The sequence below is a fragment of the Pipistrellus kuhlii genome, unplaced genomic scaffold (genome assembly GCF_014108245.1).
Source record: "Pipistrellus kuhlii isolate mPipKuh1 unplaced genomic scaffold, mPipKuh1.p scaffold_m20_p_9, whole genome shotgun sequence".
Taxonomy (NCBI): Eukaryota; Metazoa; Chordata; class Mammalia; order Chiroptera; family Vespertilionidae; genus Pipistrellus; species Pipistrellus kuhlii.
The window spans coordinates 30,432,423-30,456,279 of record NW_023425595.1 but is presented as its reverse complement, the minus strand read 5'-3'; the positions used below and the strand labels follow the sequence as shown (position 1 = coordinate 30,456,279).

The 23,857-nt window shown below is 37.9% G+C and overlaps 3 protein-coding genes across 3 annotated transcripts; 2 read left to right on the top strand and 1 right to left on the bottom strand.

The window, feature by feature from the left end:
* Positions 1–2,998: 2,998 nt before the first annotated feature.
* Positions 2,999–3,949, top strand: LOC118713496 (olfactory receptor 52D1-like). Its single transcript, XM_036428125.1, has one exon. The coding sequence runs from the start codon at positions 2,999–3,001 to the stop codon at positions 3,947–3,949; it is 951 nt and encodes a 316-aa protein (XP_036284018.1).
* A 3,457-nt stretch (positions 3,950–7,406) lies between these two features.
* LOC118713215 (putative olfactory receptor 52P1) lies at positions 7,407–8,372 on the top strand. The gene has a single exon (XM_036427615.1). The coding sequence runs from the start codon at positions 7,407–7,409 to the stop codon at positions 8,370–8,372; it is 966 nt and encodes a 321-aa protein (XP_036283508.1).
* Positions 8,373–17,212: 8,840 nt separating this feature from the next.
* On the bottom strand, positions 17,213–18,133 carry LOC118713510 (putative olfactory receptor 52P1). Its single transcript, XM_036428141.1, has one exon. It carries the CDS (start codon positions 18,131–18,133, stop codon positions 17,213–17,215), a length of 921 nt encoding a protein of 306 aa, XP_036284034.1.
* Between the last annotated feature and the right edge of the window lie 5,724 nt (positions 18,134–23,857).

Genomic DNA, 23,857 nt, shown 5'->3' with positions numbered 1-23,857 from the left:
TAGAGACATTTACTAATAAAGGAAAATATTCTCAGACTCAGAGGGTCTAACGTTGAGAATGGCTGCCTCAAAAGCACACATACTCTCTGTCACTAGATTTGAATAAGCAACTGCCAGGTGCCCACTTTTCAAGATATTACAGGTTAGGAGTCAAGCATCACATAATTATTGAACTATATATACCTTGTAACTAATTTTCCAATTGTATGAACATATTATATTCCATTGATTTATATATATGGTGTCTCAAAAATATATACATATTTTAACAGCTTATAGCTCAATTTTGAAAAGAAAATGTATTTTAATAAACACTGCCTTTATAATTATTCAAAGTGTGTATATACTTTTTTGGAGACACCCTATATTGTTTAAAATTCTTAAGAATTTCCAGGATAGAAGTAAAAAATATTTATACTTTTCCACCAGAGGCATTGGTATGGTCACAATATATTTTTTTTCTGTTATAACCTGATTTTTGAACTTTTAAGGATATACAAAATTACACTATGATTGGCAGTAAACTCTACTGTTTGGCTTTAAAATTTAAACAAAATAATAATTTTATTGGTAACTAAGGTTTATAATTACATTACTATCTATAATTTATAGTTACAATAACTGTTGACTTAAAGTACTAAACTTGCAATAGTAAATGAGAAATGCATGCAGTATTGCAATTAATAAAATGATTTGGTCTTTTAATAATGCAGTTGTAGATGAACAGGGGATTGAAGGAAAAAATTCTTTTTAATTATTATAAAGTTTTTATACTATTTTAGGTGTTTCCATATCCTAAATCTTTTTAGATGACAGCAAGTGAACTTAACATTGATGTCTCTTCTAAAGACAAGGGTGTTTGAGTCACCAAGACTGAACTTCTATAGGTAAGAATGATGATTCTGATTTCACCTACTAGAAGCTCTCAAAAAAAATAGTTTTTTTTTAATCTCTTTTCTTATTTCCTATTGGCATAAATTTAAATAAATGAACTAGTCCCTCCAAAAACTGATATAACTCACTGCTATGCTTCCCTTCCCTTGCACACTTCATCTTAAAGTTTTTCTGGAGCACACACCTGTGTAGCTCCTGGCCTGACCTGTCATATCAGGGCTCACACTTTAAAGTAGACAAAAGAGACACAGGGGTTATGTTTATAATCAAATTAATGCATGTGGCCAATCAAGAAAACAGATAAAAATGTATAAATTAGATTAGATTAGGTTAGGTTAGATTAGAAGCATAATAATGACCTTCTAAAGGAGCACATCTTGGAGTATATAGAGTGGAAAAAAAACACAATGGGCATTGTAGTTCTCATGAGAGAAGATCCAAAAGGAAGGCTACTAAGAAGAAACACCATTTACAACCATGGTCATTTATCCAAAAATGTTTAAAATATTTTCAATTGTAGCATTCAATCCTTTACCCATGTACTTATTAAACATTACTTATTGCCCTAAGGTATAAAATGCATTGATGCTGAATATAGAGAAATAAATGAGATGCAGAGATTTCATAGTGTAGTGGGCAAGAAACATACCTATAATTTTAAAACAAGTTTATATTTCCTAAGGAGGGTATGCTCAAGATGTATGGTTCTCACACTATAGCAGAAGCAATCTTAGAAGGACTTCTTAGAGGAAGATTACTCAGCTAGATTTTGAATGATTGTTAGTGCCTTGGCAGGTAACTAATTGGGAGTAGCCATTTTAGGCAAAAAAACAACAACAAACAAACAAAAAAACAAAAAAACAAAAAAACAAAACAAAACAAAACAAAACACCAAAAAAAAAAAACCCAAAACAAACCATCATATGAAAATGCATGCAGATGTGACAAAACATTCTTTGGGATATTTCAAAATGTCCAAAATTAGATATGACTTACATATAGTTGGAACATGAAGCATATAGTATAATGTGGTGGAAACTAATGCTAGATAATTAGCCAAGAGCAAGAAAAATATAATAGAAGGGGAGTGAACTGACAATTCTTGGGGAAAAGGGGAGTGGGGTGTGTGGGAAGAGACTGAACATAAACTGTGCACCTATGGATGAGGACAATGGGAGGTGGAGAAAGGGCAGAGGGTGGGGTGGGAATCTGGTGGAGGGGAGCGATGGAGGGGGGAAAAATGAGGAACATTTGTAATAATATGAACAATAAAGATTTACTAAAAAAATAAAAGAAAAGAAAAAAAGAAAAAGATCAAGAGGAGCTTTGCATGCCATTCTAAAAAAAAAAACAAAAAAAAAACAAAAAAAAACACTAGTGGGAAACAAATTTCATGCTCAAATTAGGTAGTTTGCATACAGTGTGATACAGAAACCATTAACAAAGATGTGGGTCAGCATAGAGAAATGACGAGTGCTTGTGAAGTCCCAGGGTTAGTGAAATAAGACATGTTACAACCCTTGGACTGAATGGAAAGGAGTAGAATATGGTTACCAGTGGAAACCAGGCCAGAGAAGGCTGTTTACAGAGAGATGCAGCCATTTTACAGCAATCTCGAAAGAAGGGAGCTGAAGGAATAAATCTCTGACCTTCTTCCAATCTCCTGCTGGTGTTTCTTATTGTCAAATCCAACCAGAAGTAAGAGAGTGGGGCTGCCTGTTGATGTGATCCAGTGTCTCAAGGCCTAGACATAATGGAAAGTGGTAAGAGTATAGACCAGAGGAGGCCAATGCAAAATATACTGCATTGTGTGCACTAAGAAATTTGCATTTCAGCTGACTGTATTGACCTGCTAAAATATTTAGACAGCAATATAGAGGTGTCACTGGAAGATAGAAATCCTAAAAAGTGGGCATATTAGTTGTATAGCTATTTTAATAACCCAGGCAAGAAATGAGGAAGACATCAATTGTATTATAATAGAATTGGTGGGAATGAAAGGCAAGAAATTGAATAAATATGTAGAAACAATAAGTGGCACTGAGATGACTTTCATTTTTTAACCACTTTTAGGAAGAGAAAGCCTTCTGTTCTCTGCATCATTATGATCTCTGCATCTGCCTCCAATGACACTGCCTTCCACCCTTCCACATTTATTCTTCTTGGAATCCCTGGGATGCAAGACCAGCATGTTTGGGTTGCCATCCCCTTCTGCTCCATGTATATACTTGCTCTGGTTGGCAATAGTGCCATCCTGTACATCATCCTGACAGATAGATCTTTACATGAGCCAATGTATCTCTTCCTGTGCCTACTTTCCGTTACTGACCTGGTACTCTGTTCAACCACATTGCCCAAAATGCTGACAATCTTCTGGCTTAGGTCCCACATGATTTCCTACCACGGCTGCCTCACCCAGATGTTTTTTGTTCACACCGTCTTTGCCACAGAGTCTGCTGTTCTGCTGGCCATGGCTTTTGACCGCTACGTGGCTATCTGCCGTCCACTTCATTATACATCCGTCCTCAATGCCACAGTGATTGGGAAGATTGGGCTGGCATGTGTGGCCCGTGGCCTTCTCTTTGTTTTCCCCTTTGTCATCCTCATAGAACGCTTACCTTTCTGTGGCAATCACATCATCCACCACACCTACTGTGAGCACATGGGCATTGCCAAGCTGGCCTGTGCTAGCATCAAGCCCAACACCATTTATGGTCTCACTGTGGCACTTTCAGTCACTGGCATGGATGTGATCCTCATCGCCACTTCGTATGGCTTGATCCTGCAAGCTGTGCTGCGTCTACCCTCCAAGGATGCCCAATTCAGAGCATTTAGTACTTGTGGAGCCCACGTTTGTGTGATTCTTGTCTTCTACATCCCTGCATTTTTTTCGTTTTTCACCCACCGCTTTGGCCACCGAGTACCTCCTCATGTCCACATTGTACTTGCAAATCTCTATCTCCTTTTGCCCCCTGTTCTCAACCCCTTGGTCTATGGCATTAACACCAAACAGATCCGTCTGAAACTATTTAGCTGTTTTATGTGGAGGAGGTAACTAGACTCTCTCCATACCCCAAAGACCAAGGGGAAAAGTTATAATTAATCTCCCACCTTCTCCAGCACCCCTTTTCCTTGGACTAGAGGTTGCTGCTAATGTTAATCCAAGCCAGACAGTATCACGTGTTATCCAAGAGTTTTTGAAGTATTTTAGAACAACTTATTTATACCTGACTTATCAACAGAATACTATTTTCCTGTAAACCTACTATATGCCCCCAAAACTAGCCTATGGATCTTGAGTCCTCTTAGGGAAAGGTCATGAGGTAATGCAGTACATTTAAAAGTAAGAGCCAAAAGCTGAAACCGGTTTGGCTCAGTGGATAGAGTGTCAGCCTGCACACGGAAAGGTCCCGGGTTCGATTCCGGTCAAGAGAATGTACCTTGGTTGCCGGCACATCCCCAGTGCAGGAGGCAGCTGATGGATGTTTCTCTCTCATCGATGTATCTAACTCTCTGTTCCTCTCTCTTCCTCTCTGTAAAAAATCAATAAAATATATTTAAAAAAGTAAGAACCAAAAAAATTTATTCTCTCAATATACAGCATTCTCATGTGCTAGAAATAGGGAAAAGTGGTCATAAAAGAAATTTAGAATACATACATACACACCCATACATCGATTGATTGATTGATTGATTGATTGATTTGCCAGCACTTTCTTATACCAAATGCATTTACAGTAAGACTGTCAGACCTAGATCAGAGATATCTGTGAGATTCCCTGATCCCCTGGGTCCCGGGTTTAGGTTTAAACTAGATGAAAATGATTCCTGTGTGTTTTATTGTAAAGCATAGGTATCAATGGGAAAACCATAGCACAATTTTCCAAAGGAATGACTTCAAAAAATGAGCCTTCATAGCTAATTACCTCATGACATTTCATAGCTAATTACCTTTGCATTTTTCATGATATTCAAAGAGTGATGAGCTTCACATGTGGATTATTTTTGGCCCATTGTGGACTCAGTCCGACCTTTTGTTTACCCCATTTATCAGCTCTTTGGGTATATTAGAATTTCCCAAACACAACGTTTTTTGATATTGTTATTTAGGGTAACCTAGGAAAGTCAGAGTTGGCCTTTGTGCTTTAGGAAGGCCACTTTTGATAAGAAATGTGTTTGTTTGTTTTTTGTATCTTTGCTTGTTTGTTTTGGATACCTTGAAATAAATAAAAGCAAATAGTAAGTCTATCCCCCACACAAGACATTAATCTTCTGAATTTCATAGGTGAATAAGGCACAGCACCCAATCAGAAAACTCACAACCTAGGGAGAGAAGAAGTTAATTATAATAGAGTATGGTATTTACAGAGACAAGGAGTAAAAAGTATTGGAGAAAATATAAATATGTTTATGTTAAGAAACTTTTATTTTTTTCCTATAGTGAGGTAATCATTATTGTCTGATTCACCTTGATTCTAGGCTCTCTTTCCATGAGCTGAGGCAAAAACTACAATCTGTCCAAAAATTGAGAGTATATTTTTGGTTGTTCCCTGTCATTATCACCCTTAAGGACCACCTTGGAACAGAGAGAAAAGATGACAGTAACCAAGATTTCTGCCTATTACTAGAGCATGGTATTATTTCTGCAGGGGGAAGCTCTGTGGATATCTCCATAAGCAGGTGTATCTGTACTTGCCTCTTTATGGCCTTTTCTGTTGATGTGTTGATTGTCCTAGGGCCTAGGCCACTTATTCTGCCACTTACTTCCCTCTGCCACTATTCCTTTCTTACTAACACCTAACTCCGAACAAAGTCCCTACAGGGCCTGTCTGGGCAGAACTTGCACTACATCAGGATTTAGAATTTGGCTAAGTCCTGCTTCTATTTAGTGATTGCATATCTTTTTGTGATTGTTTTGCTCTGCCTTGTACATTTTGAATAAACTTAGCAAAATACTGTTTGACAAACTTTAATCACTTAAATTCTCTGAACAAACCAGGAGGAAAAAAATATGGCAACATCTGGCCCAGAAGTTGAAGAGATACTCGGGTCTGAGAGACTGGAGGTAGGGGTTGGTGTGAATTGAAAAAGTTAAAGCCTGAAAATCAGAAAGAGACTAGCAATAGCTAGACCTTGAGGCTAAGAACAGCATAGGTTGTACTTCTGATGCCTCCATGAACATGATTACTCTTTCTATGGAGTTAATCCATTCCTGGCTCTCACTTGGGAATGAGGGGCTCTGGAATACACAAATTATCAGATCCTGTAGACGTAGGGGTGTCGAACTCAATCAGAGAAGGGGCCAAAATCTAAAATCCAGCCTAAATCGCGGGCCGAATGGTTTACTGAACAGTCATAAACTGTCATTGTGATGGAAATGCAGCGGAGTGCAGTGATGACAGCGCTGTGCGGGCCACATTGCAAGGCCTGGAGGGACGGATTTGGCCTGAGGGCCTTGTGTTTGACACATGTGCTGTAGAGGCTACATACAATTCACTCTTTCTCTCCTTAGGTTCCTCAGGACCAGCAAAGTCTGGCATATTCTTGGAATCACTAAAGTCAACCAATCTTATCCTCTGGGAGCTCAGGACAAACTCCAGGGCCAATATTATACATAATTGTAGTTGTATCTTGTGTGTGTGTTTGGGGAAGGAGGAAGTAGCAAAGAGATAATTCTGGGCACCCTGGGGGCCCTTACTTAGGTTACTTAAAGGGCCACTCCATGGATTTTGGGTACCTAAAACCGAGGAGATGCCAGGCCACTAGTGTACTCTCTAAGAGCCACATGAATATTTGCTAAGATATACCTACACACATGTGGACACACCTACATACCCGCTTTTGAAGGTATCTGATACCAGTTTCCCTCTCTCACATTCAGGTAAGTGGTTCTAGGTGGGGGTGGGCTTTGTATTCACATTCTGATAGCCTATTCTTTGAGGTTCAGGAGCTCAAAACCCCACCACCTGCTTAATTTCAGTCATCATTGCACAGTTCACAATACAAAGTTCTTCGCAAGTCCCCTATCTTCTCTGAATGTATATTACTTAATTTGTGGACGAACAATTTTATTATAAACATTTTAGGTTATCTTATTTTATGAAAACTCTTGTTGAGCTTTTAGATCTTTGGCGGCTGAGAGGCATATGTAATATTTTGTCAATTACTCTGTATTTTTATCCATTTTTGTTTCATATACTTCGTTATATTTTTAAGAGGATACACTTTTATTAATATATACTTATTTATGTAATGTTTATTTTGTTAATGCATAATGAATCTGTTTGTCTTCAATAAAACATCAAAATACATTGTCTCAGGTATTAATGTTGTAATAGCATGTTTTACTACTATGATACTGCAGTATAATGCTATCATGAATTAAGAATTATTTTTATGTACATTAATATTCCAATTATTGTTTTCCACTTTGAAAATCTTCATTTTTGCTTAAACTGATACTGATGCAGTTTCTTCATTGTTCCTCTCAGGCTCTTCACTAGGGCTCTACCATGACTATATGCAATGCCTCCCAGGGCCATCCTTCTTTCTTCATTCTGCAAGGCATTCCTGGGATGGAGGACAAACACAGATGGATATCTATCCCCTTCTCATCCATGTACTTCCTCACCGTCCTTGGGAACTGCACCATCCTCTTCACCATCTCCACAGAGCGCTCCCTGCACAAGCCCATGTTCCTGCTCCTTTGCATGTTGGCCCTCACAGATCTTGGCATGTCCACAACCACCATTCCCAAGGTGCTTTGCATCTTCTGGTTTGGCCTGAGCAAGATCAGTTATGAGGGCTGCCTGGTCCAGCTGTTTTTCATCCACTCCATCTCTGCTCTGCAGTCTGCCATCCTAATGAGCATGGCCTTTGACCGCTATGTGGCCATCTGTGAGCCCCTGCGCTATGCCACCATCCTGTCCAATAGTCGCATTGGGCTCATTGGCCTAGTAAGTTTAGTCAGAGCCATCCTGTTCATTATGCCAATGCCCATCCTCCTTCAGAAAATGCCCTTTCATGCCAATCGTGTCATCCCCACCACCTACTGTGAGCACATGGCTGTAGTGAAGATGGTGTGTGTGGACACCACAGTCAACAGGATATATGGTCTAGTTGTGGCCTTGTTGGTTGTTGGGCTAGACATCTCAGCTATTGCCTCATCTTATGTGCTAATCATCCGGGCTGTACTGCGGCTCTCTTCAAAGGAAGCTCACCACAAAGCAGTTAACACCTGCACCACACACATCTGTGTCATGCTTATTTCTTACACTCCCTCGCTTTTCTCTTTTCTCACTCACCGCTTTGGTCGGGGCATTCCACCCCACATCCACACCATTCTAGGCAACCTCTACTTCCTTGTACCTCCAATGCTCAATCCTATTATTTATGGAGTGAAAACCAAGGAGTTTCAGGAAAAAGTGACCAAACATATATGCTGCAGAAAGGAGCCCATGACCATTACCCATGGTTAGAATCCTGACTGATCATCGAGCATGGTAGGTATGAGACAAGCAGGTTAAGTAGATGCAGTTCCTGGAAGACTTCGCTAGTAGTAGAAATTGTCATATTGACAGATTAGCTGTCTGAATCATTTGAAAATGATGCTAAGAGACAAAAGACTACTTTATCTCACTGATTCCAATGCCAGGCAACTATAAAAGGAAAATAATAACATCTGCTCTCCATACCTGTCATGGTAATTGGAAAATTATATGTGAAAATGTATGTAAAAGCACTTTAAACAACACACCCCAAAAACATCTAAAATGTTGTCTTACAGACAGTTCATAAGAACAAACAATAACTTGCCCACTACTTAGCACAGGCAAGTCCAGTTGTGTGTCTGTTTGGGTTTGTATTTGTATTTGTGTGCTTAAGGGGAGGTGGGAAGTGAAGGTTAAATATGGGGAGGAGAAGGTACATGAAAAGTACAAAACTGTATCTAAACTATTTATTATTATTATTATTATTATTATTATCCCTGCTGTCAGAGCATTGCATTTGGGCAACATGACTTGTTGCTTCCTTGTAAACTAGAGAATATAGAAAAGAAACATAATCTCTACTTCCCAGAGAAATTTCAGAAGAAAAATAAAAATGGAAAGCTCCTAAGATTAATATGCATTTTAAACTAATTTCCCATTTGTAAAAACTCCTAGGGTCAACTGTCCTGCTTGTCTCAACTAATTCCAGTGTTTGAGAGAATCTCTTACAGAGACAACTCTGAGAATTTTCTGTTAGTGGTTATAGTTATAAAAGTCATATTTATACTGAAAATCTAAGGCAATTTCTCTGGGAGTCCAGAAAGAAGTAAGAGTAAGTACTTGGAACAGCTTGTGAAACTCAGATTCTGTGCCTGATATGGGATTTCATTAAATTCAGAAGATATTGTTTATCACTTCTTGACACTGATTAGAGATTTAGTGGCCAATATTTTAAAATGCATGAAGTTTGAAAACAGAAAGAATCTTGGGTTATTCATCATATTGTTGAACTAATGTATGAAGGTAGAATGTAGTGAAAAAAGATACCTCTACTTAAAGCTACATAATCATTATTTTAAAAAAGACTTAAAAATTTAAACTACAGTAAATAAACAAAACTTCTCTAGAGTGTGGTGCCTGATATGATAAATGATAAGAAAGGCTCAAGTTCATGGAATAATTCATTAATATGGTCAGAGAAAGCTGGGATATTTCATGTGCTGCCTATCTGAAATGAATACCAAGAGTAGATACTTTACCCACCATAAAGATATAATAACAAAAAATTCACTCAGCTAAATGTTTTATGATGAACCATTTAATTGACCAATAAGTATCAGATTGTGAAGGGGATTGTGTTGAGATCTTAAAATGATTTTTAAAGATTTGATTCAAATGGGATTGATGTAGAGAAACAGAGTTCATATGCCAGAAAATATTATCCACCTTTCATAATTATTTAATTTTTCTTTTTTATTTGGTTAGATAGTTTTAAAAATGATCTATTTGCACATAAACACATTATGTGTTGTTGGAATTGTGCCAGGAACACTGGAAGGAGCAATGAATTATGGGAAAATTGAGGGAACTAAAGAAAATCAAAGAAAATGCAAGAAGAAAGATTAACTGTGCCTGTCCTTTCTGACTTGGACTTTTTTCCTTCTTCAAAGGTGTTATTAATCTATGGTTGATTGTTTCTACTGAGGGATGAGCTTGATTCCTCTCTTGTGGGCTTGCTGGAAATGTGACAGATGACACTAATATTAAGTATTTTTCTTTCCATGTCTATAGAGTTGTTCCTAGCTATGGAAAAGCTAGAAAAATGTTCACATGTTTCATATTTTGGTTAGGTTTAATCACTTGCACTTGTCTATTGGGTATTTCAAAGTTGAATTATGATAGGGTCTACTTCACTGTTATTATCACCATTATCTATGTATAATTTTAAATGGTCTCAAGCACCCCAAATGGAGTATAAATAATTATATAATGCTAGTTATATAAATGTCTCCTAATAAATGATCAGGGAGGTGACACCTCTGACCAGATTATAGGGTTTGTGGGAAGGTTGTTCAGCATTGGAGACTAAAAAATAGAGTTTCCCCCAAAACAGGCCAAAAACTTGCTTATTGGCAATTTATTTAAAAATGTGATCACAGAGATTAGGAGTGAAAAACAGTCAGAGTGAATCTGTGAAGGAAGAAAAGTCAATGCAAGGAATTGCAATCCAGTTTTATGCTGCTAGTGGAGACTAGTGTCCAACCCTGCCAGGACCCTCAGAGGAACCTTATGAAATATTTCACAATTGTCCTTCCCAGGGGATGAAAGAATCATACTCTGTTGATTATGTGGGGCTCATGTACTGCCTATCAAGTGTTGACTTTTCCTTACTACTGGGTTGTGTATGCACTGGTTGCTAGGGGTGTCCTGTGGCATGGAGTTAGGGCAGCTCCATGGGAAGAAGCTCTAGGTTCTATACATGATCTGATTTCACCTTCATGGAACTGGTCACTGTAACAGTGGCTGAATAAAGTGTGAGCAAGCAAGAGGATTTTGAAGTGGTGTTCCAGGATTGTCTCATGTAACAAGCTACAGCCTGGGGACCACTATAAATTTGGTTGTAGAATATTTTAATTTTTAGCCAATTACTAAACGAACATAAGAAAAATTCAACCTTGAGATAAGATAGGTGCTTTACATGTCTTATGGGGAAAAAAAAGTATAAGGTGAGAATTAAACAAGAAACAACTTCTCTGGGCAAAACTAAATGATACTTTATTAATTCTACAAAGAAGAACAAATTATTATAATTTTGTGTTTTGTTAATTTATTTAATAACACCTCTTAGCAACTGATCCACATGAGCATAAACAGACTTATTTTGTTATTTTTCATGCTTCCTTAGCATTTCTTTGTATGTTTGTTAAATTATTTCAGCTGTCACCTATTAATGGCCAGATGGGTGTTCCAGGCTTTTGTTGTTTAAAAAGGTCATATGAACATCTTGTTACATTGACCTTTTTTTCTGCAAATGGCAAGTATTATTGAAGTGTAAATATGTAATTATAGGGAAGGAAATATATTGTCTTTTTACTTTCTTATTGTTGTTCTTTTTGCCTAATCACCAAAATATACCACATGAAATGTAAGCATTAAAATGTAAAGGGTATAGGTCTAGCCAGTTTTGCTCAGTGCATAGAGCATTGGTCTGTGGACTGAAGGGTCCCGGATTCAATTCTGGTCAAGGGCATGTACCTTTCATTGCAGGTTCCCTAGCCCTGGTCAGGGTGTGTGAAGGAGGCAACCAATTGATGTGTCTCTCTCACATCAATGTTTCTCTCTGTCTCTCCCTCTCCCTTCCACTCTCTCTAAAACTCAATGGAAAAATATCTTCAGGTGATGATTAATAAAAAAATAGAAATAAAATAAAATATGAGGGGTATAATATAAACATTCCACTCAGCTAATGACTGGTAATAGTTGACATTGTATTAAGTTTCTTAGAGCTAATGTAAGAAACTATCACAAACTAGGTAGCTTAAAACAATTTTTTTCTCTCTCATGGTTCTGGACGCTGCAAGTTGTCAAGTTGTCAGCAGGATCACGCTCCCTCAGGAAGTTTTGGGTAGGGGGAAAACTTTCTTTGCCTCTTTCCTGGTTTTTGATGGTTGATGACAATTCTTCCTCTTCCTCAGCCTGAAGATACAATTCTCCAACCTCTGACTCTGTCATTATGTGGCATGTTCTGTGTATATCTCTTCACATCATTCTTTCTGTACAAATTTTCTTCTTTGTATAAAGACTCCAAGCACTGTGTTAGGTTTCACCCTAATTTAGTATAACCTTATCTGAACTCAGGAATTAAGCAAAGGGAAAAAGCAAACAAACAAAACACAATCTCATAGACACAGACAAGACTATGGTGTTTAACAGAGGAAAAGGGAGTTTGGGGAAGGTAAAAGAGGGGTTAAAGGAGGATAAATGGTGATGAAAAGAGACTTGACTTAGGGTGGTGAACACACAATATAATATACAGATGATGTATATTGTATATCTGAAACTTATATAATTTTATTACCAATGTCACCTCAATAAGTTCAATAAAAGATAGAAAAAAAAACCCTCTCCATTATGCATAAAAAGATACTATTTCCAAATAAGTTCAAATTCTGAAATTCTGGGCATGTATTCACAGTTATTCCTTACCCAAACAAATTTTGTTAGTATTATTACTACAAAATAAAATAATGTTTATGGTACTGTTTTGTAATTTATTATTTATCTTAATATTATTAACTGCCACCCATGATACTACATATAGATTTATCCCTCTCTCTCTCTTTAAAAAACTGTTTTATAGTCCTATATTGGTTGACATTTGGATTTATTTTTATTTTAAAAAATTTTGTGGGTGGCCTTAGAGCAGGGGTTGGAAACTATGGTCAGTGGACTAAATTCAACTTATTGCTTGTTTTGTTAAATATAATTTTATTAGAACACAGCCACCATTTTTGCTGCTACTAACACCACAGTGATAGTGTTGGTTAGTTGTGGCAAAGACCAGGTTACCCACAAAGCCAAAAATGTTTACTATGTGACACTTTATAGAAAGAGTTTTCTGACCCTTCCTCAAAAAGAGTCCAGGAGTCAGAGAGAGACAGTATGTTACTTGGAATTTCCTTTAAGATTGCCCTCCAAATTCTATTGGTGTCCTATGATGACCATATGAATGTGCCTTATACACCTCCTACTATAGGGTGTCAATTGACTGAAGGACCTAACCACTGCATTTTGAAATTCATCGTTACATTTGTATCAAAGTGATGTCTTACATTGAATTCCCCTAACCAATGACTGTGTGTGGCAAGGATGTTAAGGAAGACCACTTCCTGGGGTCATGCACTATCTTGGTAGGCATCTTGTTCAGCTGATTTGTCTTTGCATGGCAGTCTAAGATACTTTCACTCAGCCTTTTCTCTATTTTTTAACTTGGAGTTAGACATGTATTGTGGTCTGACTGTTCTCTCAATCTATACTGATAGTCTTCTTTATTTTCTTTGATACAGATATTACTTCAAAAATATTCTTACCTGTTAAATTCCATCTTGGCATCTGCTTTGCCAAGAACTGAGGCTATTACAAATTGACACTGAGAGTGGTACAAGTGGTAAGATAGAAAATTGGGACAAATTTACTTCCTGCCTGGTAGGCAGAGAATGCTCTTCTGATTGGTAGGTGGGGTAGGATAGTACCTGGGGAGAGGTCAGTATCTTCATTGCTAAATATTTTACCAATGGTGGGAAATATTGTATTAAGTACAATTTGAAAAATATTGAGGAAGTAGTGCCAACAATGACAGGAATGTACTTCTTACTGGGAACTTGTCTTTATGTTCTATACTAGTAGAAGGATGAAAGAGTCAGTAACAAGTATTTAGTAGCTAAAAGGGAGAACCAGAGAGCCTTAGTGGTGGTAGTATATAAAGAGACCTTCCTCACTAATAATGGAAGGAAAGATATAATTGAATGGCAGGCAGGAGTCTGAGGGTTCCAAGGATGTTTTAATATTCAGCAAAGACAGGTCTGCTATGTATAGATCAGGATCTTTGTAGAGAAAACATGGAAACTTGAAAACTGAAACAGAGCATTAACATCCAGATAAATGTTATTGAAGGTGATTCAGTAATCTTTTTTTGACCTTCTGGACAGGCAGATATCCCTGCAAAGTTCCAAGACTACTTCTGTGACAAAAGATGCTGTAGAAGCATCTACCCCTAATGACAACAGATTTCCCTATTCCATGACATACCTCCTCTCCTCTTCCTCTTTCTCAGGCTAATACATAGGGCTAAATCACTGAATAGCACAGCTAGGTACATTCTAGAATTCCTACAAGAAGAAAAATACACAACCCTGAATAATTATAGGACATAGCTGGCATGTATTGGTGGGAGACAGGGATAATCTCTGAAATTAAATTTTGAGTTTGCTTAATCAAAGGTGTAAGAATATAAGGCTAGATGACCAGGAATTAATTCACTTTTTTAATGAATGGAACTGAATACACATATTAGTTTTCTATTGCTCAATAATGAACTACCACAAATCGAGGAAGCAAACTAGTTGGAGTTCACTGAATTAGGTTTTATGTCCTAGAAATAGTCCTTCATGGCTCCTAACTCTACTCTGTGGGCTCTTGGTTCTGGATTCTGGGCTCTTAGTCATCCTTAATTTTCAGCCTCTTAGTCATCCTTAATTTTTCACAAATAGCAGCATGTGTTTGTAGTTGAGTAGTTTATCAGTCTGTTTGTTGCCAATGTAATTTTGGAGGTATGTGACCCTAATCAACAGGAGGGTATAGGGAGGCTTTCAAAATGTCACTAGGAGGAAATCATGTACAACTAGGTGACTTACTTGGGTACTTACTGGTATTTCTTTGCCCACTATAAATAAAGATGTAGAGTAATTCTAAACTGAGAATATGACTACCAAGAGGTTAGATATTTCAGGAATGAAGTTTGGAGTTATATAACCAGGCAAACCATGGTACCTGCCTTGGTGATAGTGAATGGTGAGGGAAATTTAGAGTGGATAGTGAAGGACAAAATGAATATTGGTTGAAGTCCTGAGATCAACTGCATAGGCAATGACTAGAGTTCATCCCACTAACCCTTCCTCCTGAGTTTTCCAACTGGAAAAAAAAGCCTTTAAAAATAAGATCAAGCCAAAACCGGTTTGGCTCAATGGATAAAGTGTCAGCCTGCAGACTGAAAGGTCCCAGGTTCAATTCCAGTCAAAGGCATGTTATCTTGGTTGCGGGCACATCCCAGTAGGGGGTATGCAGGAGGCAGCTGATCCGATGTTTCTCTCTCATCGATATTTCTATCTCTCTCCATTCCTCTCTGTAAAAAAAATCAATAAAATATATATTTTTTAAATCATATGCAAGTCATATTTTGAACCCAGGTAGAGAAATAGATTTGTGCTGTACAAAGGATGGATTACAGAGTTTGTACTAGAGATTTAGTACAAAGTGGCTCACAGACTTTGTACTAGAGGGATTGTAACTGTAATTGCCTAAGGGTTACCATTGTTTGCCAGAGTCATGCCCTGCAGAAGCTACTTCCAGGCTGTAACTGACAATATCCCTCCAATTACTAGGAGTTAGACCTACACTTAAGAGATTTTTTTTTTTAAAGTCTGCTCATTTTAGTTCAAAGACTCTCCAATGATGTTGCTCTAAGGAATCTAGATCGCCTCCATCCAACTTTCTCTTTCTTATTCACTCAGGGTCAAACTTGGACTGTAGTCTGATGGTTTTCCTAACCTCGCCTGACAGTCTCCCTAGTTTCTTTCACAAAGGTATTTCCACTAGTAAAATTATTTTATGTTTAATTATTCTTCATATTATTTTCTTTGAGGATCCAGACTGACATAGCTCCCTTGGGCAAACCAAAAAATGGAAATTGGCCAATATATTCTATTAAAGCCAACTCCTAGAGGCCAACATGTATCTCAGAAGAGTGGAAATTAGATGGGAGTGGAGTGGATCATTGAAAACAGGATGACTAGAAAAAAGGTAACTGGTTAGGTATAAACCTAGAGACACCTTTAACTAATTCTTATTGTTTAGAATGAGGTAGGCACAAAATAACTGCCATGGTTTTATGACTAAAGCCATTTCTATTATATGTTCTCCCTAGTCTCGCTGTACAACTTTTTCATTCTTGGTTGTCTTTTAGGCAACATGTAGAGTGGAAATATATTTTATAATCAGAAATATTATTATTTAAATTCATGCTTAGCCAATTACTAACTGTGTGACTATGGGAAAGGTACAAAGAAATTGAGCTTTTGTAACTTGAATTGCAAAATGAATATTATTACATAAATTGAGTTAAAATTGAAATGATCCCATGGTGTATTATATATAAAAACTAGAGGCCCAGTGCACAGATTCATGTACATTAAAAGAAATACTTTAGAGGTTGGGGAGGGGCTATGGGAGATGGGCTCCAGGGCATGTCCAGCCCATCTCGCCCAGTCTTGATCGGCTGGACCCCAACAGCAAGCTAATCTACAGTCAGAGTTTTTGCTCCCCTGGGTTCAATATGCATCATAGTGACTGGTCAAATGTCAAAAGAATGGTTGGGGAGTAATTAGCATATTAGGCTTTTATATATAGATAGATACATAGAATAACTAGCACAGAGCCACCTCAACAGATGGCATTTCTTCTGGACCTAATAAAATGCGAAAAATATAAGATAGGAGTCTTACATTCCCTCCTCCACCAGAACAAAGCTACCCAATCTTAGTTATTGCTCTGAACTTTTCTTATGTTTTTAAAAAAATATATATTTTATTGATCTTTTTACAGAGAGGAAGGGAGAGAGATAGAGAGCTAGAAATGTCGATGAGAGAGTAACATCGACCAGCTGCCTCTTGCACACCCCCTACCAGGGATGTGCCCGCAACCAATGTACATGCCCTTGACCGGAATCGAACCCGGGACTTTTCAGTCCGCAGACAGATGCTCTACCACTGAGTCAAACCGGTTTCGGCTTCTTATGGTTTTTATTATCCAGTGTCATCATCTGCTTATCCAAGGTTTGGATGCTATGTCTTCTCTGTAATTGAGATTATAGTTTGATGACAATAGATATTCAGTATTTTTTAAATTAGTTTTTCTCTAAATTCTGACATGCTGATCATAAATGTTAGGCATAAAGTCTCTTTGCATGTTCTCACCTTCAATGCAAAATATGGCAAAAACATCAGCTGCCCTCACTATTTGTTGTGTAGATCCACAGACTATGCAAGTTCTCTTCACAGACATTTGACCATCTTGTCTCGTATTTCCTTCATATTTATACCATAGATGATGGGATTGAGCATTGAGGGTAGAAGAAGGTAAAGATTTGCAAGGAGAATGTGGGCTTGAGGTGGGATATTGAGACCAATGCGGTGAATAAGGGAGGAAAAGAGTGCAGGCACATAGGTGACAATGATGACAAAGAAGTGGGCCGAGCAGGTGTTGAGAGCTTTGAAGATAGCACCTTGAGACTTGAGGTGTACCACAGCCTTCAAGATGAGACCATAAGAGAAGCCAATAAGCAGCAAATCAAGTCCCACCACAAGCAGTATTGCAAAAAGCCCGTAGATACGATTAGGTCTGGTGTGGTCACAGGCCATTTTTACCACAGCCATGTGGTCACAGTAGGTGTGAGGAATGATCACATGGCAGAAGGTCAACCTTTGAAGTAGAAGAGGCATGGGAAAGACAATAATCACACCCTTCACTAGAGCTATGAGTCCTAGGCGTCCAACTAAGGTGTAGCTCAGAATTGTGTTGTAGCGTAATGGCTCACACACAGCCACAAAGCGGTCAAAGGCCATTGCAACAAGTAGGGCTGATCGTACCACCGATGCTCCATGGATGAAAAACATCTGGGTGAAACAGGCATTGGAAGTTATGTCATGATCATTGAACCAGAAGAGGCAGAGGAGCTTGGGCATCAGAGCCAGAGTCGATATGAGGTCAGCTACCATCAGCAGGGCCAGGAGCAGGTACATTGGTGCATGAAGTGTGGGTTCTGTGGCCACCAGGAAGAGGATTGCACCATTGCCAATGAGAATAGCCAAAAACATGGAGGAGAATGCAAGAGCTAGCCACAAGTGCTGTGACTCTAAGCCAGGGATGCCCATCAAAGTAAAGGTCAGGTAGCTGGAATGGTTGAAGAAGAGCATCGTGGAAACTGTTGGTAGTTGTTAAATTTAGACACCTGCTAATGAGACATAGGTAGTGGGTTGTTTTTATCAGTTTGGCATTTAATGAGTTGCTAAAATGGGGCTCAGAGAAAGATGAAAAAATACCTCTCTGATGTCACAGAGTGTGCAATAGTGCTTTAGGACTATATCAAAACACTATATTATTTTCACCGTCACTTTTGAATGATGTTCAGGCTTTTGCCCCTGTATGTGTGAGGTTTACTTTTTCCTCTCCCAGTTCAGCAATTCTAAGCTTAAATTTTTTTTCTAGAGTTCTGAGTAAGAATAGGACAAAATATTTTTTTATTATTGGTTAAAGAATAGAAGAACCCCATAGAAAAACCAGTATTTTCTCACTCAGAAGCTTCCTAGATAAAGAGGAAATATGATTCCTCATTCCTGTTGCATTTGTGTTAAGCTATTGGGGAAAAATCTTCTTTGAGTTTCTTCCTTTTTATGGGTTGTCCCTATTTCATGAATCCACTCTCTGGTCATAATTCTATTTCTCCCTGGGGCTCTCTTTTTTTGGACAAAGTACAAGAGATGTAATGTCCAAATAAAAATATCACTACCTATCAAGCTAAGCATCTATGCACCTGGCCAGTTCTCTGAAGTTTTTTACATGACATGTGCACCTTTCTATTACAACTGGTCCTAATGTGTAAATTAATTCCCTTAGTCATGAAGGATTTACCTTAAATCAGTCCACTGGGCTACCTAAGAGTACTCATCATGAATTAAGCAGATTTTTCCCCCTCTTTCATATATATATATATATATTTAATATATATATATATATGAAAGAGGGGGAAAAATCTGCTTAATCTGGGTTCTTGTATTCAAAAATTATAAATGGGCCTTGTATTCAAAAATTATAAATATATACATATATATATATATATATATATATATATATATATATATGTATATATTTATAATTTTTCCTGTTTGTTACCATCTTATCTCCTTACTAGGACAGAAAGCATCTATAATAATAAAAGGGTAATATGCTAATTAGACCAGAAGACCTTCCGGATGAAGCTGAGGCTGCAGTCCTGGGATTGACGAAGCCTCTGTGGCTGCGAAGGCCTACTCTTGCACAAATTTCATGCCTCGGGCATCTAGTATTTTATCATTACAATCACTTTCTTATGTGTTGTTTTTTTTCTCCACTTCTTTGTTTCTCTTTCCCTTAATTGTACTATTATAGTAAAGGAACAAATCCTGTTTAACCCAAATCTGTCTACTTTACATCTAGACAGGAGCAGCTGAACAAGACTTCCAAGAAACATGCAACATAACCATTGATTCTAGTTTTACCACAGTCCCTAAGTGAGTTCTCATCATAGTCAGGCAAATATAACATTTTATTCATACACTAGTAGACATGCTACTATCTTTTGTCTTTATCTCCTAGCATGCCCATCTCTCTCCTCAAAATCAGAAGATGATCTTCCTTTCTTTTTTGTTTAAAACACACACACACACACACATACAGAAGAAACTAAAAGATACATTTCTTACACCTCCAACATCAGCACTGATTGTATTAGTACCTATAAACTGTACCTTCCTATTAAAAAGAATATCCTGCCTCACTTTTTATTTAAAGTTTACTGATTTGCTTCTGAACCAATCATATTTCCTTTCCCTACACAAAACTTTTTTTCAGTAATTATACTACTGTCCCCTGCCTAATTGCCTTTTCCTTTTCTTGTGGTACTTTCCACTCTTCTCATTTACACCTCTATTTCTATCCAGAGCACCTTTATTTTTCACTTGGAATACTGAAATAACCTCCTCACTGCTCTTCCTGCTTTTCCTTTGCCTACACATGGCTTATTGTCTACGGAGTGTCCTTATTATCTTAAAAAATAAGAGCAACATGATACTATAATTCTTAATAGTTTCCTATTATATAAGAAATATGTAAGAATCAACCTGATTCTTGAAATCTTTCTCTCCCTCACTTTCTACATCCTCTCTAAACGTGCTCAACTTTCAGAAGTGAGGCAGTACTTTTAGGTATCTGGGGTAGAGGTGGCAGGGTGACTAGTAAATAAATACCAGTTAAACAGAATTTGTGGGGGCTACAGACAGATTTCACCTAGAGAACAGTCTTATTAAAAGAAGGGGAGGTGTAGGTATTTTTAATTATTTATAATGGAACTTACCTGGAAATGTTCTATTACGTTCTTCCTACCAGCCTCCCTTCTCTTGATAATCAGAACCTTGTTGTTCGGAAGTTACATCTTGAATCTACCTATCTCATGTTTCACGGAACACTGTTTATTTTTATTGTTGTTGTCATTGTTGAGCTGATGTTAGTTCCTGGGAGGGGGCTTATTGCCTACTCTGGCTTCTCCTTCTGTATTTTGTCTTGATACACAACATATAAGGCTTCTTGTTAGAGTGGATCAAGGCTCTCACACTATATAAGGGGAAAATGTAAACTCTGTTTTATTACCCAAGAACTCTGAGCACAGCCACGATTCTCCAGAGGGCAAGGAAAGGGGATGGTGGAAAAAAAAATAGCTCATTAGGAGATCCCGTTGGGCCTTGTATTCAAAGAGAATGAGACCTGAAAAGCAGTTCTCAGAGGAAAAGGGATAATTTTGGCCATTTCCAGTTGTCATGTAATGAGTGTTACGTGATTTTCCTCCATTCAGTGATGCCTGTATAGATATAGCCTTAACCCTTTAACAGAGACTTTTGAATAAGGTCATTTTCACATAAATAATTGTCTATAGTCTTTTTGCAAAACAATGAATGTCACTTGTGAGGAAACTCAAGCATCTGTGTGCCATTATAATAAGAGAAGGACTAATTCAACAACAGATAACTTCCTATCAAATAAGAATAGAATTCTCTAAATGGACTCTAATTTTGAAAGAAAAAAGACAATAATTTTGCATCCTAATGCCCCCATAATAGATTTATTTATATAACCACTGTTGAAAAAAAAGATGAAGTGGCTATTATCAAACTTTAGGGGGCTTTTAAAAGCACAGATTGCTGATTTCCATCACCAATATTTCTGATTCAGTGGGTTTCAGGTGGGACCCAATAATATGTTGTCTCACAAATCCTCAGGTGATGATACTGCTATTCTGAGATCTCCCCCTTCCCCTTTGAGAGGCATGGGCGGTCGTATTTTGGACACTGCAGATAGGGACTGTTTATAAGTTTTAATTGATAACATGTTCATGTTTAGTTGCAGCTGATCAGAGATACTGATGCAAGCGCTCAAGATTTCATATTTAAAGGATATAAATCTTTTAACCTTTGTGCAGTTTTTTTCTTCTTTTCATTTCTGTCAAAATAGGGACAGCTTTTTGGTGATGCCTTTACCCTATAAAGACATAGAATTCTCTAAAGAATTCTAAATTTGTCCTTAAACTCTTTCTCTTTGATAAAGATTCTAATTAATATTATTCTTATTCCTTTTGAGATGGTGGGGGCATGGTTGTAATTTTTGGTGAAAATATTATGTATGGAGAAAATTTTGCTCTTTAGTGTTAATGTATGCTAAACAGTGAGTCTATCCCTCCCAAGTCTGTTATTCTTACATAATTCTTAATTATGAAATTCCATGCCTAATTTACTTTATAAACAAAAACCTATATAATATTCTAGTTGTAGTATAGAAAAGAATAAAAATAATTTGCAATAGACATAATAACTTATGTATAACATGTGATACATGCTATTTATATTATAAGTATATATGTAATATACACATTCATATTTAATTAGACCGGACTGTAATAAAGACAAGTAGCATGATTTCCAATATTCAATATTCAGGCATAATAAGAAACATCAGGAGTTGGGAGTTAGTCTCTGTAAACAGGACAGTTGCAAATGCAGAGGAATAGAGATGAGTGGTTTAGGGAACTCAAACAAAACATGTACATTGCCATTAGAGACTTCACATTTCCCACCCTCTAGAATGTTTCCATTGATTTCAGAGAGAGAAGAAGGAGAGAGAGGATGGAGAGAAAGAGAGAGAGAGAGAGAGAGAGAGAGAGAGAGAGAGAGAGAGAGAGAGAGAGAGAGAGAGAGAGAGAGAGAGAGAAGAGAGAAGAGAGAAGAGAGAGGAGAGAGGAGAGAAGCATCGACATGATAGAGAAACATTGATTAGTTGTTTCCTATAGGTTCCCTGATGGGAGAGAACCTACAACCTGGGAATGTGTCCTGACTGAGAATTCAGCCCACAACCTTTTGGTGTACACTGGTAGGGGTGTCGAACTCAATCAGAGAAGGGGCCAAAATCCAGCCTAAATCGCGGGCCGAATGGTTTACTGAACAGTCATAAACTGTCATTGTGATGGAAACGCAGCGGAGTGCAGTGATGACAGCGCAGTGCGGGCCACATTGCAAGGCCTGGCGGGACGGATTTGGCCCGCGGGCCTTGTGTTTGACACATGTGGTGTACAGGATGATGCTCCAACCAAGTGAGCCATCTGGCCAGGGCTGACTTAACATTTCTTGGTAAAGTTATAAATAAATTAAGTTAGGACCAGCCTTTAATTCTTTATTAGGGAAACTCAGTGAATATTAAAAGCATGTATGGCAGTGTGAGTTATTTTCCAACAAATAAGATTCCCATGTCCCTCTGAGCATAATGTTCTTTCCCACTTCATCGGTGTGGGACTTGACCATGGTTTGCTTGAACATTGGGAGGCTGCAGACATGACACATGGAGAGGCCCTAAATGTGTTTGTGCTATTGGGCTTGTCCCTGTATGCCCGGAATCTATTCTGAGAGCTTGTCCCGGGTGGCCTCTGCCACGTTAGCCTGCACTGTGGGGTGAATACTCCTGAAGCTGACATGTGGTAAAATTCATGTAACATGATAGTTGCCATTTTCATATATATTTGGAATACGGGTGACCTGATTCATCTATGCTTAGGTTTGTATATATGGATACACATTTTACCATTTTAAAAATTTGTTTAAGGTTTTTATTGTTAGTCGAAACAGGTTTGTCTCAGTGGATAGAGCGCCAGCCTGAGGACTGAAAGGTCCCAGGTTGGATTCTGGTCAAGGGCGTGTACCTTGGTTGCAGGCACATCCCCAGTAGGGGGCGTGCAGGAGGCGGCTGATCAATGTTTCTCTCTCATCTCTTTTTCTAACTATCTCTGTCCCTTCCTCTCTGTGAAAAATCAATAAAATATATTTTAAAAAATAAAGTTTTTATTGTTAACACTATTTTAGATGTACCGCATTCCTACTCCTCTTTGCCCACCTTCATCCAGTCTCAGTCACCCCTCCCCTTGGCCCTCACACACTATTGTCTGTGTTTATGGGTTATGCATATATGCTCCTTCGTGGTGTTCTTTAATCACATACATTATGTTTATAAAATCTCTTATATTGCTCATATTTTTCATAAATTTTGTCCACCTATTTATGTTGATTTTATATTTGTAAATCTTGTTGAACTTCTGTAATAGTCTAATCAATTTTCTATAGATTGTCTACAAAAATACTAATATCCATGCCCTGGCCCATGTGACTTTAGTGGTTAGAGTGTCAGCCTGTGGATGGAAGGGTCATGGATTTAATTCCTGATCAAGGGTATTTACCTGGGTTGCAGGCTCAATCCCCTGCCCTGGTCTGGGACATGCAGGAAACATCCAATTGATGTATCTTCCATTGATGTTTCTCTCTCTCTTTCTCTCCCTTCCGGTCTCTGAA